This window comes from Oncorhynchus kisutch, linkage group LG21, assembly GCF_002021735.2.
Source record: "Oncorhynchus kisutch isolate 150728-3 linkage group LG21, Okis_V2, whole genome shotgun sequence".
NCBI lineage: Eukaryota > Metazoa > Chordata > Actinopteri > Salmoniformes > Salmonidae > Oncorhynchus > Oncorhynchus kisutch.
Window position 1 is genome coordinate 27,938,984 of NC_034194.2, and position 15,652 is coordinate 27,954,635.

Sequence of the window (15,652 nt, forward strand, 5' to 3'; positions counted from 1 at the left end):
CCCAGCAAATCATACCCTTTGACCTGAGAGGACAGAACTGCTGCTCCTGTCAGTACACCATGCAGCTTCTCCTTACCACATCATATTCCCCAGCAAATCATACCCTTTGACCTGAGAGGACAGAACTGCTGCTCCCGTCAGTACACCATGCAGCTCCTCCTTACCACATCATATTCCCCAGCAAATCATACCTTTTGACCTGAGAGGTCAGAACTGCTGCTCCCGTCAGTACACCATGCAGCTCCTCCTTACCACATCATATTCCCCAGCAAATCATACCCTTTGACCTGAGAGGACAGAACTGCTGCTCCCGTCAGTACACCATACAGCTTCTCCTTACCACATCATATTCCCCAGCAAATCATACCCTTTGACCTGAGAGGACAGAACTGCTGCTCCCGTCAGTACACCATGCAGCTCCTCCTTACCACATCATATTCCCCAGCAAATCATTTCCTTTGCAAACAAACATGTGCCCAAATGCTTTGCAGTTGGAAAACAGCAGTAACCTGGGGACAAATGCCCTCACCGTGTTACTCACATATCCCATGTTGACATGAATAGGAAGAGACTTGTCGAAAAACAGCAACACAGATATACTCTCTATCTTCTTCGAGTCCCAACTACTCGAGGAATTTTCATCATGATCTTCTCAGCTACAACTTCCACAGACTTGAGAAATCATGCCCTTGATTGGTGCCCTGCTCCGAAATTCGAAAACAGTCCTTGATTGTTGATTCTGGTGAGGCGCAACGCACGCTCCTTTTGTTCCTGCCCGACACACACAAAAATCTACAAAATTCCACTTCTGGTCACCCTCATAGATTCCACAGTACACAACACTTTCTTTATCTGGGCAACATCAAACAGATCTCCCAGGTACATCTTCTTATCCTCAAACCGCCCTCCTACTACAAACTGTGAAGTAGTTGCGCCATAAGCATTAGGCTTACTAGACAGCAGTTTAACTGTCATTTTAGCTCTCTTTACCCTTCCTTCAGCGACTGTAGTCCATGCAGTATTCTCATCACCTTCATTTTCATTGTCATCTTTGCTAGCACCATCAGATTCAAACTCGGTATACGCTTCCGCCATTCTCTGAGAATTTCAACTGCCAGTCTAGTTCACCTTTCTCCATTGCACTTCACTTCTGCTTATATCCTGAGTGAAACAAAGGTGGACAACCCTGCCCCAACCCCATTGGTCCATGCGGGCCGCGCCCACAGTTCCGATTTGTGCAGGGTCTTGTTCATCAGGGTCAATAATCCAGTGGGAAGCCCAGGTGGTAAGTTCGGAGGTCGTCACCTGCGTGGGAGTATCACAACAGAGAAACATGCAAAAATACAAACTTGATAAAATACTCAAATAGTTTAAAACACACGTAAGGAATAAATAGTTTCCAGGAAGGTAAGTCTTTCAATTCCACTGCAAATCATAATGTCTTCATGCAAAAAAAACGAAGTTATCATGTACCTAGTCCACAGAAAAAGTAAGAAAAAGTAAAATAGTTACCAAGCAACATTCCTCAGTTGCAGCATCATGACACTCCTGCACCACAGCACACAGGCAATTGCCTTTTTCAGGACCCTGTCTTTCGTTCAATTCACCTGTCATCCTCCATCCCCCATCCTCTCCTCATTCACCGCGTCCTCTCCTCCCCCAGGGTTCCTCCCCACCATGGGCCCAGCCTGGGTCAACATGTATGGCTCAACCCGCCACTACACTCTGATTGATGAGCACCAGGACCTGAATGAGGGGCTGGGGGAAGGTGTGTCCTTCAGGGCCCGCCTCCTCATCTCTGTTGCCGTAGAGATCCTGGACACCACCTCCACTGAGATTGTGAGCTCCACCGAGGTGCAGGTAGAGCCTGTCTCCAACATCTCAGAGGTGAGTGCTCATTGGATGGTGACTGTTCATTGGTTGCCAAGTATTTCTGAGGTGAGTGTCATTGGCTGACCCTTTCAGAAAGGAGTGTCCATTAGTTGGCTGTCATTGAGTCACACTTCACACTCCTATGTTCTAACTTGAAATTGTATTGATCTTACATTTGGTATTTGGTATTATATTTGGATCCCCATTAGCTGTTGAGAAAGCAGCAGCTACTCTTCCTGGGGTCCAACACAAAACATGGAACATGACATAATACATAACATTAGTAGAGAAGAACAGCTCAAGGACATAACTACGTACATTTTAAAACTACACACATAGCCTACATATCAGGGCTCTCAGGGCGCATCGGTCTAAAAATCGAATCAAATCAAAATGTATTTGCCACATGCGCCGAATACAACAAGTGTAGACTTTACCGTGAAATGCTTACTTACAAGCCCTTAACCAACACTGCAGTTCAAGAAGAGTTAAGAAAATATTTACCAAATAGAATAAAGTGAAAAAGAATAGTAAAAAGTAACACAATAAGAATAACAATAACGAGGCTATATACAAGAGGTACCGGTACCGAGCCAGTGTGCGGTGGTACAGGTTAGTTCAGGTCATTTATACACGTAGGTAGGGGTGAAGTGACTATTGTTGTGGAAATTCAGTACTGAGAGAGACTTGGTCATTTCTACAAACAATCCTCTTTATTTAATATTGATGAATTATTGCAATAATGAAACCGTCAGCCCACCAGTCTTGTTCTGACTGTTAGGCTGAGAGCGTAACTGAAAATGAAAAAAAAAAGAAGATATTATATAGGACATAAAAATGCTTAGTCACAATGGTTCCATCTCCCATAAGCCACCTGGTGTTTTACCCCCATCCTGGCTTAGTTTCCCAGATTCTTTTGAATTTGTATTTATCCGTTATTTTACCAGGTAAGTTGACTGAGAACACATTTGCAGCAACGACCTGGGGAATAGTTACAGGGGAGAGGAGGGGGATGAATGAGCCAATTGTAAACTGGGGATTATTAGGTGACCGTGATGGTTTTAGGGCCAGATTGGGAATTTAGCCAGGACACCGGGGTTAACACCCCTACTCTTACAATAAGTGCCATGGGATCTTTAATGACCTCAGAGAGTCAAGACACCCGTTTAACATCCCATCCAAAAGGTCTCACATCCAGGAACTGACCAGGAACAACCCTGCTTAGCTTCAGAAGCAAGCCAGCAGTGGTATGCAGGGTGGTATGCTGCTGGTAGATGCCAGTAAGATGAGACAATGAGGCATTGTTCTAAACCCTTCCAGGCTCTCTCTAGCTCGAGTCACACACACAACATCTTGTCTATGGAATGCCAGCTTTTAGGTTTTTGGCACCAACATCAATCAATTGTCAGCTTCAAGCTCTCTCTAGTAGAACCCATGTCCTCACCACCCAGACTAGCTGCAGGGTACTAGAGTGGAGACCATAAAGCACAGCACAAGCAGAACAGAAATATCTTACTGTTTGTTAAGTAAATCATTGTTACATATCCAACAAATAAGGTGAATACAATGTTTTCTATCACATTCCCCTCTCAAGAAGCTAAGCTTCTCCTGGAATAATCTAAGGGTACAAGCATTGCATGATTTTTGTTAAACATAAATGTAAACAAACAAAGTACATATTTCTGGCGCCTGACATCTCATCCATGGTAAACAACCTTTGCTGAGTTTTAGACCTTTCTTATCTAAACAAGGTCAATCTGGAACAGAAAATGAAACATAAAAAATCAAATCACACACAGGCTTCATTACAGCAAATAGGACAGTCATCAATCACACTGGCATCATACACAAAGGTAGGGGCCAGCATGATAAAAATGTCCACCCCGTTCAGAACATCTGAGTCCTTATGCTCAGGATTGGGGTCATCATCAGAGATGTAGTCAGGAATAGGGAATAGGTAAGGGAAATCATTCAGTTCCCAAATGATAATCAAACCCCAATTAATGATCCAACCAAAGGTTAGGACGACATTGCTCAGTGATTCACATTGGATATATCACTCAAAATGAAAATCCTCAACTTAACATACATCAATACTGGCAGAATGTACATTTATATTAACCATACAAATATATTAATCTCATAATACTAGTAAGTAAGTTCCTCATCATGATCTATAATTACAGATCAGTACTTCAATGCATTCTTAGCCTAAATCACTATACATTTAGCAGTGTAGACCTCCAAATCTAAATCAATTACAGGTACAGTTGACCAATGTTAAGGGAATTTTTATCTATAATGACTAATTATCTATACATTTCAATCAGGATGAATTAAAGGGCTATTATGTTACTGTACATGTATGAATTTTCTCTCTTGCTCCCATTATTGAATATAATGTAGTGAATGTAGTCGGGAGTTTAGTACAATGACGGTCTGTTCCTTTGTACAAATGAATGAACTATCTCGAGATGGCAGGGACGGACTATCTCCAGACTGTCTAGAATGCTTATCTACACTGACTGACCTTGGCTTTAGGCGAGGAGGGAAGGCTTGAGAACTATAGGGCCTCTCTACCAGTGTCAAGAAGAGACGGAACATTTAGAAAGCGCTGACGTCATTTTCAGTTTATAACCTGTGGTAAAATGTGTATGGACTAAGTACTCTCTTGAATTAAAGGCTGTTACCTGACTTTTAAGACCGGGGCTCTGTCCATTCTTATAAAATATAGGGTCTTACAAACCCTTAATGCATTGACAGAGTGTTTAATTTTGATTGGGAATTAAAACAGAGGAATTTAGAATTCCTTCAACAACCAACCCCCTCAATCTTTTGGCATTTCTTAATTTTTCTTCTTCAGATAGGTTCAAAGTGGATGGCCCATGATAATGTCCCAATTTCAATGTCTCACCACAACTCATTATGTCTTGTCCATTTGCCAACCAGTATACCAGCAAAATGAGAGAAGTTTTGGAACAGATCTCTCTCCATGCACACTCCACGTGGACTTCTTTTTCACTCCTGAGAGAAAAACATTTGATAACTTCAACTGGATGCTGTACAGTGTTTGCTGGCTCAGACTCAGGTCTCTGGATAGAAGTGGTGCAGGACAAGGCCGTAGTGAATGGCATTTCTTCAGCCGGTTAGAGGGGGGTTTTGAGGTCCACAACCTGTTTGGTCAAATTATCCCTCCTATACATCTAGATACCATCTCCACCATAACCTCAAGAAAGGACAGATCAGAACAATAATTCAGTTCAGCATATTTCTGATTCAGGAAATCCAGACAAACAGATGATCTGCTGTATGACAAATGATTACTACTACCAATATTCTTAATGCACATCTCTAAAACATATTTCAAATAAAAAAATATCATATTCTGTTGAAACAATGTTTCAAATTAGCTTATACTCCCATATCACACTGTCAACCTCATCGCAGTAATAGGATCAGTTATGCTGATCATCAGCAGATCCAGCAGACCCAACAGAACAAACAACGCAGCAATACATTCCTTCATACATCACTCCATACGTCCCTACATATCACTCAAGGTGTGTAAACTTCAGTCCCCCCCAAAAACAACACTACAAATCAAATTTAAATTATTACCCTTAATAACAAACAAAAAAGCAGTTGTACATGTAGTAGTAAAAATAGACTAGAGACAGGTCTATCCTTCTCATGGTCCTATCAGTTATAAAACTTCTCCGTGATTATCAGTATTATAAATGACCTTCAAATCAGTATTAAATATGACCTTTAAATCATCATCCAATGCCTCTCGGCATTCCAGTGAGGGCGGTCAAACCACACTAGACAGTCAGGAGAGAGGTCAGAGGTCATTCAAACCCTTCAAATAAGGTATGTGTGTGTGTGTGTGTGTGTGTGTGTGTGTGTGTGTGTGTGTGTGTGTGTGTGTGTGTGTGTGTGTGTGTGTGTGTGTGTGTGTGTGTGTGTGTGTGTGTGTGTGTGTGTGGTAAACCATATGACAAAAGCAAACAAAAATGGCCAGGCCTTATTTAATTTGGTAGGTAATGGCTTTTTCTTTTCTTTTTTTTCACCTTTATTTAACCAGGAAGGCTAGTTGAGAACAAGTTCTCATTTGCAACTGCGACCTGGCCAAGATAAAGCATAGCAGTGTGAACAGACAACACAGAGTTACACATGGAGTAAACAATTAACAAGTCAATAACACAGTAGAGAAAAAAAGGGGAGTCTATATACATTGTGTGCAAAAGGCATGAGGAGGTAGGCGAATAATTACAATTTTGCAGATTAACACTGGAGTGATAAATGATCAGATGGTCATGTACAGGTAGAGATATTGGTGTGCAAAAGAGCAGAAAAGTAAATAAATAAAAACAGTATGGGGATGAGGTAGGTAAAAATGTGTGGGCTATTTACCGATATACTATGTACAGCTGCAGCGTTCGGTTAGCTGCTCAGATAGCAGATGTTTGAAGTTGGTGAGGGAGATAAAAGTCTCCAACTTCAGCGATTTTTGCAATTCGTTCCAGTCACAGGCAGCAGAGAACTGGAACGAAAGGCGGCCAAATGAGGTGTTGGCTTTAGGGATGATCAGTGAGATACACCTGCTGGAGCGCGTGCTACGGATGGGTGTTGCCATCGTGACCAGTGAACTGAGATAAGGCGGAGCTTTACCTAGCATGGACTTGTAGATTACCTGGAGCCAGTGGGTCTGGTGACGAATATGTAGCGAGGGCCAGCCGACTAGAGCATACAAGTCGCAGTGGTGGGTGGTATAAGGTGCTTTAGTGACAAAACGAATGGCACTGTGATAAACTGCATCCAGTTTGCTGAGTAGAGTGTTGGAAGCAATTTTGTAGATGACATCGCCGAAGTCGAGGATCGGTAGGATAGTCAGTTTTACTAGGGTAAGTTTGGCGGCGTGAGTGAAGGAGGCTTTGTTGCGGAATAGAAAGCCAACTCTTGATTTGATTTTTGATTGGAGATGTTTGATATGAGTCTGGAAGGAGAGTTTACAGTCTAGCCAGACACCTAGGTACTTATAGAGGTCCACATATTCAAGGTCGGTATCATCCAGGGTGGTGATGCTGGTCAGGCGTGCGGGTGCAGGCAGCGAATCCGGATACCTTTATACTAACTATACTGCAGAATTTCACTCACTGCTCTCTCACAAAAAACACAGCCTCAAGAAACATTTCAAAGGGAGAAAATATGACTACCCCCATTCTCTTGGTGGAGAAAGTGTTCAATTCTTTTAGCATTCACTATACTAATATAATCAGCAACCCAAAGGTTTTAACTACAAACAAAACATGATAATAATAAGTCCATTGTACTCCCTCAAATCATTAATTGTTCGTTTTAATCTAACCCAATGTTTATGTTAATTTAGCATGTGCTACCTTTAAACACAATTCGAGTCCCATATCATATAATTAACTCAGCAAAAAAAAAGTCCTCTCACTGTCAACTGCGTTTATTTTCAGAAAACAAGATTCAACAACTGAGACATAAACTGAACAAGTTCCACAGACTTGTGACTAACAGAAATTGAACAATGTGTCCATGACCAAAGGGGGGACAAAAATCAAAAGTAACAGTCAGTATCTGGTGTGGCCACCAGCTGCATTAACTTCTTGGATACAGGGGGCGCTCTTTTAATTTTTGGATAAAAAAACATTCCCGTTTTAAACAAGATATTTTGTCATGAAAAGATGCTCGACCATGCATATAATTGACACTCTGACGTTTCCAAAACTGCAAAGATATTATCTGTGAGTGCCAAAGAACTGATGCTACAGGCGAAACCAAGATGAAATTTCAAACAGGAAGTGCCCCAGATTTTGAAGGCGCTGTGTTACAATGTCTCCTTATATGCCTGTGAATGGGCCAGGAATGAGCTTACACATTCTGTCGTTTCCCCAAGGTGTCTGCAGCATTGTGACGTAGCGTTATGGTAATGAGCTTGAGGCTATGATTACGCTCCCAGATACGGGATTGCTCGACGCAAGAAGTTAACCTCTCTGGGATCGTTCTGGATGCTAGCGTCCCACCTCGCCAACAGCCAGTGAAATTGCATGGCGCCAAATTCAAAACAACAGAGATCTCATAATTAAAATTCCTCAACCATACAAGTATTTTACACCATTTTAAAGATACACTTCTCGTTAATTCAAACAGTGTCCGATTTCAAAAAGGCTTTTCGGCGAAAGCAGAACATGTTAGGTCAGCAACTAATCACAGAAAGCATTCAGCCATTTTCCAACCAAAGAGAGGTGTCACAAACAGCAGAAATATAGATAAACTTAATCACTAACCTTTGACGATCTTCATCAGATGACACTCCCAGGACTTGTTCGATCAAGTTCATATTTATATCCAAAAACCTCAGTTTACATTGGCGCCATGTTCAGAAATTCTTCCAAAAAATCCGGAGATATTGCAGAGAGCCACATCAAATAACAGAAATACTCATCATAAACTTTTATGAAAGATACATGTTTTACATAGAATTAAAGATAAAATTGTTCTTAATGCAACCGCTTTGTCAGATTTCCAAAAAGCTTTATGTCAAAAGCACAATATTCAATCATCTGAGAACAGCGTTCAGCCACAAAAGCAAGCCATACAGTTACCCGTCAAATTGTGGAGTCAACAAAAGTCATAAATAGCATTATAAATCTTCACTTACCTTTGCTGATCTTCGTTGGAATGCACTCCCACTTCCACAATAAATGTTTGTTTTGTTCGATTACGTCCATATTTATGTCCAAATACCTCCGCTTTTCCCACGCGTTTAGTACACTATTCTAAAGGCACAATGTGCGAACGCAAAATCCAGATGAAAGGTCAAACGAGTTCCATTACAGTTTGTAGAAACATGTCAAACGATGTTTACAATCAATCCTTAGGGTCTTTTTATAATAAATCTTCAATAATATTCCAACCGGACAATAGCGTATTCATTACAGAGGAAAAAGAAGGCACGGCGCGCCCTCGTGACCGCGCAGTAAACAACTGATTGGCCTCAGCTTAGTCCACTTGTTGAAACAGCTCTTATTCGACACCCTTCCACAATAGAAGCCTCAAACAACTTTCTAAAGACTGTTAACATCGGCTGGAAGTCTTGGGAAGTGCAATCTGGCCCCATAGACACAACATATTGGATAGGCAATCACTTAAATGAAACTACAAACCTCAGAGTTCCCACTTCCTGGTTGGATTTGCCTCACGTTTTCGCCTGCCATATGAGTTCTGTTATACTCACAGACATCATTTAACAGTTTTAGAAACTTCAGAGTGTTTTCTATCCAATACTACTAATAATATGCATATATTATCATCTGGGACAGAGTAGCAGGCAGTTTACTCTGGGCACCTTATTCATCCAAGCTACTCAATACTGCCCCATGTCACCAAGAAGTTAAGTACTTCAGTGTATCTCCTCCTCATGGACTGCACCAGATTTGCCAGTTCTTGCTGTGAGATGTTACCCCACTCTTCCACCAAGGCACCTGCAAGTTCCCAGACATTTCTGGGGGGAATGGCCCTAGTCCTCACCCTCCGATCCAACAGGTTCCAGACCTGCTCAATGGGATTGAGATCCGGGCTCTTCGCTGGCCATGGCAGAACACTGACATTCCTGTCTTGCAGGAAATCACTCACAGAACGAGCAGTATGGCTGGTGGCATTGTCATGCTGGAGGGTCATGTCAGGATGAGTCTGCAGGAAGGGTACCACATGAGGGAGGAGGATGTCTTCTCTGTAACGCACAGTGTTGAGATTGCCTGCAATGACAACAAGCTCAGTCCGATGATGCTGTGACACATTGTCCCAGATCATGGACCCTCCACCTCCAAATTGATCCCGCTCCAGACTACAGGCCTCGGTGCAATGCTCATTCCTTCAACGACAAATGTGAATCCAACCATCACCCCTGTTGAGACAAAACCTGTCTGGTCCAGCAAAGGTGGATTTGTGCCCATAGGCGACGTTGTTGCCGGTGATGTCTGGTGAGGACCTGCCTTACAACAGGCCTACAATCCCTCAGTTCAGCCTCTTGCAGACAGTCTGAGCACTGATGGAGGGATTGTGCATTCCTGCTGTAACTCAGTCAGTTGTTGTTGCCATCCTGTGCCACAGGTCTCTCTTTTCTATAACCATGTCAAATTATCCTGGTGTCATTACTAGACCAATGTAAGTTACCTGCCAACCCATTGGACTCTCAATCATGGCCAGATGTGATTCAGCCTGGATTTGAACCAGGCCACCTCTTGCACTGAGATGCAGTGCGTTAGACAACTACGCCACTCGGGAGCCCTAATACAGTGTTTCATTATGTGGAATCGACACTGTCTAAAATAAACAAAACCATAACCCCTTACCGGTAATCTGAACATTGCAACCTGTTGCATTAATTTAGTAAAAATATAAACCTGTTGTTTAACATGTAGAAACTTTTAAAAATCGGATCTACTTTAATTTTAAGCACTGTTCCCCGCAATGGAAATATATTCTAATTTTAGAATACATTAACTTCCTGCTCAAATTCACTGGTGTTATCTAACTATAAAACCAAGCAACAATAATCAGAAACTGTAAAGAATGTTTCTCAGACCTCTACTTCAAATGTCCCACTGCCTGCTCACTTTCAACCACAGCTAATCTTTTGTACAATCTCAAGGCCCAATCCCTCTATTCATCATTTAACCTGCTATTGAAACCTCATCATTTCAAATTACTAAAATATTGAATCATTAGAATGCTATCAAAAAAACATATTACATACTTTACCATTCACATACTGTCAACACTCATTAGGTTTACATCAATCTACCTAATCAATATGACTATTTTTTAACACTAACCACTGCTTCACACTCATTAAACATATGATTTTTAAGATGAACTTGTAATGCCCCAAATGTAGAAAATACATAAGCCAATTCTTAATCAATCCAAACAATTCCAATTCAAAATCCTTACCTGCAAATTGACTTACTTTCCTTTGTTACCTTCACTAGTCTACATCTCTTCCTCTTCCCTCTAGAATATCTACTGTACTCTACCTCTTATGTTACCAGGTGAACTCATTTAAACTTCTGTTCACACAGGGATACCACTTTAATTACTCTGTTATCTCTCCCTCCCTTTCGTCAATTCAATAAATCTATTTTAAAATAAAACAAATTGAAGTGTCTCGTGAGATTAAAACTCCTAGGGTTTTCCTGAGTCACATTGTTCTCGAAACCCCCAAATATGTTATCTCTTGTTTTGCCGGTTGTACTTTACCATTTAATGCCTTACCACATAGTTTACTAATGTGGTGATGTTTAGCATACGAGTTTCTTCGTCTTTTTACGCCAGTAACAAATACACTACCTTACATATTGTATCAACACAGAACCCCTAAATCTACACGCTTTAGCGATTGTTTAAATGCGGTGTGAAACAAAGTTAGAATATTTGTAAACTTAAGTTGTGCTCTTGCCCATATATACTGCCAATTTTAATATGGTATGCAATATCCACTGTCCTTGATTCTCACAAGGATTATTCAACCCAAAAATCTACTAAGGAGCAGGGTTGATCCAAACTCTCTGATTCATTTTTATTTTTTCTTTATAATTTCATCACTTATTGATAGATTGTCCAAGCCTACCTCTGTCTGAGATCTTGTATCCACCCGTGTCCCCTACCTCTCAGATCACAGGCAGGTCCAGCTGCTCAATAATAAGGGTGGGTTACCCCGGTGTCCGGGAGGATGGTGTTGATGTGAGCCATGGCCGGCCTTTCAAAGCACTTCATGGCTACCAACGTGAGTGCTACAGGGCGGTAATCATTTAGGCAGGTTACCTTCGCTTAATTGGGCACAGGGACTATGGTGGTTTGCTTGAAACATGTAGGTATTACAGGTCAGGGAGAGGTTGAAAATGTCAGTGAAGACACTTGACTGTTGGTCCGCGCATGCTTTGAGTCCACGTCCTGGTAATCCATCTGGCCCAGCGGCTTTGTGAATGTTGACCTGTTTAAAAGTTTCGTTCACATCGGCTACCGAGAGCATTATCACACAGTCATCCAGAACAACTGGTGTTCTTGTGCATGCTTCAGTGTTACTTGCCTCGAAGTGAGCATAAAAGGCATTTATTGACAGATAGACACACACTCCCAGCCCTCGTCTTACCAGACGTAGCTTCTCTGTTCAGCCGGTGCATGGAAAATCCCGCCAGCTCTATATTATTGGTATTGTCGTTCAGCCACGTCTCGGTGAAACATAAGATATTACAATTTTTTCATGTCCCATTGGTAGGATAATCTTAATCGTAGGTCATCAATTTTATTTTCCAATGATTGCGCGTTAGCAAGAAGAATGGATGGCAGTGGGAGTTTACTTGCTTGCCTGCGGATTCTCAGAAGGCAGCTCGATCTGCGGTCTTTTCCTCAAGCAAATTACGGGGATCTGGGCCTGTTCCAGTGAAAGCAGTATATCCTCCTTGTCGGACTCGTTAAAGAAAAAAGTTTATTCCAGTCTGCGGTGAGTAATCACTGTTCCGATGTCCAGAAGTTATTATTAGCATCAACATTATGTACAAAATAAGTTAAAAAATAAGTTACACAAAACGCAAAAAACTAACAAATGGCACAATTGGTTGGGAGAATGTAAAACAGCCAAAGATAGGAGTCACAAAAAGCAGAAATATAGATCAAATTAATCACTAACCCTATGGTTGAATCCTCAGCATACACGGAAACACAGGCTTTGTTAAATGTCAGTGTCAGGTCATTGGTTAAAATAGAAAAGAGTTACGGGCCTAGAGAGCTGCCCTGTGGTACAACACACCCTACATGTTTGACATTAGAGAAGCTTCCATTAAATAAAACCCTCTGAGTTCTATTAGATAGATACAGTTGAAGTCGGAAGTTTACATACACCTCAGTTTTTCACTATTCCTGACATTTAATCCCAGTAAATATTCCCTGTCTTAGGTCAGTTAGGATCCCCACTTTATTTTAAGAATGTGAAATGTCAGAAAAATAGTAGAGAGAATGATTTATTTCAGCTTGTATTTATTTAATCACATTCCCAGTGGGTCAGAAGTTTACATGCACTCAATTAGTATTTGGTAGCATTACCTTTAAATTGTTTAACTTGGGTCAAACATTTCGGGTAGCCTTCCACAAGCTTCCCACAATAAGTTGGGTGAATTTCGGCCTGAGTCAGGTTTGTAGGCCTCTTTGCTCGCACCAACTTTTTCCATTCTGCCCACAAATGTTCTATAGGATTGAGGTCAAGGATTGAGATCAAGGATGGCCACTACAATACCTTGACTTTGTTATCCTTAAGCCATTTTGCCACAACTTTGGAAGTATGCTTGGGGTCATTGTCCATTTGGAAGACCCGTTTGCGACCAAGTTTTAACTTCCTGACTGATGTTTTGAGATGTTGCTTCAATATATCCACATAATGTTCCTGCCTCATGATGCCATCTATTTTGTGAAGTGCACCAGTCCCTCCTGCAGCAAAGCACCCCCACGACATGATGCCACCACCCCCGTGCTTCACGGTTGGGATGATGTTCTTCGGCTTGCAAGCCTCCCCCTTTTTCCTCCAAACATAACAATGGTCATTATGGCCAAACAGTTCTATTTTGTTTCATCAGACCAGAGGACATTTCTCCGAAAAGTACGATCTTTGTCCCCATGTGCAGTTGCAAACCGTAGTCTGGTTTTATTATGGAGGTTTTGGAGCAGTGGCTTCTTCCTTGCTGAGCGGCCTTTCAGGTTTTGTTAATATAGGACTCATTTTACTGTGGATATAGACACTTTTGTACCTGTTTCCTCCAGCATCTTCATAAGGTCCTTTGCTGTTGTTCGGGGTTGACTTGCACTTTTCGCACCAAAGTACGTTCATCTCTAGGAGACAGAACGCGTCTCCTTCCTGAGCGGTATGACGGCTGCGTGGTCCCATGGTGTTTATACTTGTGTACTATTGTTTGTACAGATGAACGTGGTACCTTCAGGTGTTTGGAAATTGCTTCCAAGGATGAACCAGACTTGTGGAGTTCTACAAAAAAAAATCTGAGGTCTTGGCTGATTTTTTTTTATTTTCATGATGTCAAGCAAAGAGGCACTGAGTTTGAAGGTAGGCCTTGAAATACACCCAAATGTACACCTACAATTGGCTCAAATTATGTCAATTAGCCTGGAATTGTGATACAGTGAACTGTAAGTGAAATAATCTGTCTGTAAACAATTGTTGGAAAAATTACTAGTGTCATGCACAATGTAGATGTCCTAACCAACTTGCCAAAACTATAGTTTGTTAACAATACATTTGTGGAGTGGTTGAAAACGAGTTTTAATGACTCCAACCTAATTGTATGTAAACTTCTGACTTCAACTGTAGCTCTAAATCCACGATATGGCAGAGGTCGAAAAGCGTATCAAAGGCTGCAATGAAATCTAACAGTATAGCTCCCACAATCTTTGGATTATCAATTTCTTTCAACCAATCATCAGTCATTTGTGTCAGTGCAGTGCATGTTGAGTGCCCTTCTCTTTAAGCATGCTAATACTCTTTTGTCAATTTGTTTACAGAGAAATAGCATTGTATTTGGTCAAAAACAATGTTTTTGTTAGAACCAGTAAAGAACCAGTAAAGGACACTTGGGTAGCTGTAATGGCTTCTAGGAGTAGTGGGTGGCGGAGTCAGGCGCAGAGAGCAGGGTAGTTCAAAACGTGGATCTTTATTCCAAGAACAGAGTAACGGTCAAACACAAGGGCGCATAAATACCCAGTCCAACAAACAGGACCAAACTGTCCGGAAAAACGGAATCCACAATAATCCACACACCATGAACAGAAAAACAAGCCCGCACAAAAGCCGGCGGGCCTACCGGGTTTAAATAGCCCAAAACAAAACCCAAACAAGAAACAGGTGAAACTAATCAGACTAAACAAACTGAAACAGAAAAGGAGATCGGTGGCAGCAAGTAGGCCGGCGACGACGACCGACGAGCGCCGCCCGAACAGGAAGAGGCAACATCTTCGGCGGGATTCGTGACAGTAGCGTAATGACTTTGGCTTCCCTCCAGGCCCGAGGACAAACACCTTCCTCTAGGCTCAGATTAAAGATATGACAGATAGGAGTGGCCATAGAGTCAGCTACCATCCTCAGTAGCTTTCCTTCTAAGTTGTCTATGGCAGGAGGTTTGTCATTATTGATTGACAACAATAATTTCTCTCACACTAAGTTTGCAAAATTAAAACTTACTACAATGCTTTTCTTTCGTTTTACATTTTTTTATGCATGAATACGATGGCTCACTGTTCGTTGTTGGCATTTCCTTCCTAAATTTGCCCACTTGAAGTAATCATTGCATTAATTGGCAACATCAAATGGTTTTATGATGAATAATCCATGTGATTCGATGAAAGATGGAGATGAATTCGTTTTTCTGCCCATAATTTCATTCAAGGTTTTCTTCCATCATTCTTTATATCATTGATCTTGTCTTCATAATAGTTTCTTCTTCTTTTTTTGTTGAGTTTACTCACATAAATTCTCAATTTGCAGTAAGCCAGCCAGTCAGATGTGCAGCCAGACTTTTTCCCCCATCTCTTTCAACCATAGTTTTTCAATTCCTCATTAATCCATGGAGCCTTAACAGTTCTTTATCAGTAATTGGAAGAAGCAATTTCATGGTCCTTCCCACCCCCTATGAGGCAATAGGACATTGGAAGAAAGCAAACTGCCAAACTATTGATTGTCCCCTAATCCAAC

General features: G+C 41.4%; 1 protein-coding gene across 15 annotated transcripts in view; it reads left to right on the forward strand.

Annotated features, from left to right (window-relative positions):
• otofa (otoferlin a) overlaps positions 1-15,652 on the forward strand; it is a 139,253-nt gene that overhangs the window by 88,335 nt on the left and 35,266 nt on the right. For all 15 annotated transcript variants that reach the window (XM_031800787.1, XM_031800779.1, XM_031800778.1 and 12 more), the window contains exon 15: positions 1,664-1,887. In XM_031800787.1, the coding sequence (XP_031656647.1) occupies positions 1,664-1,887 (224 nt within the window). The remainder of the gene's footprint in view (positions 1-1,663; positions 1,888-15,652) is intronic.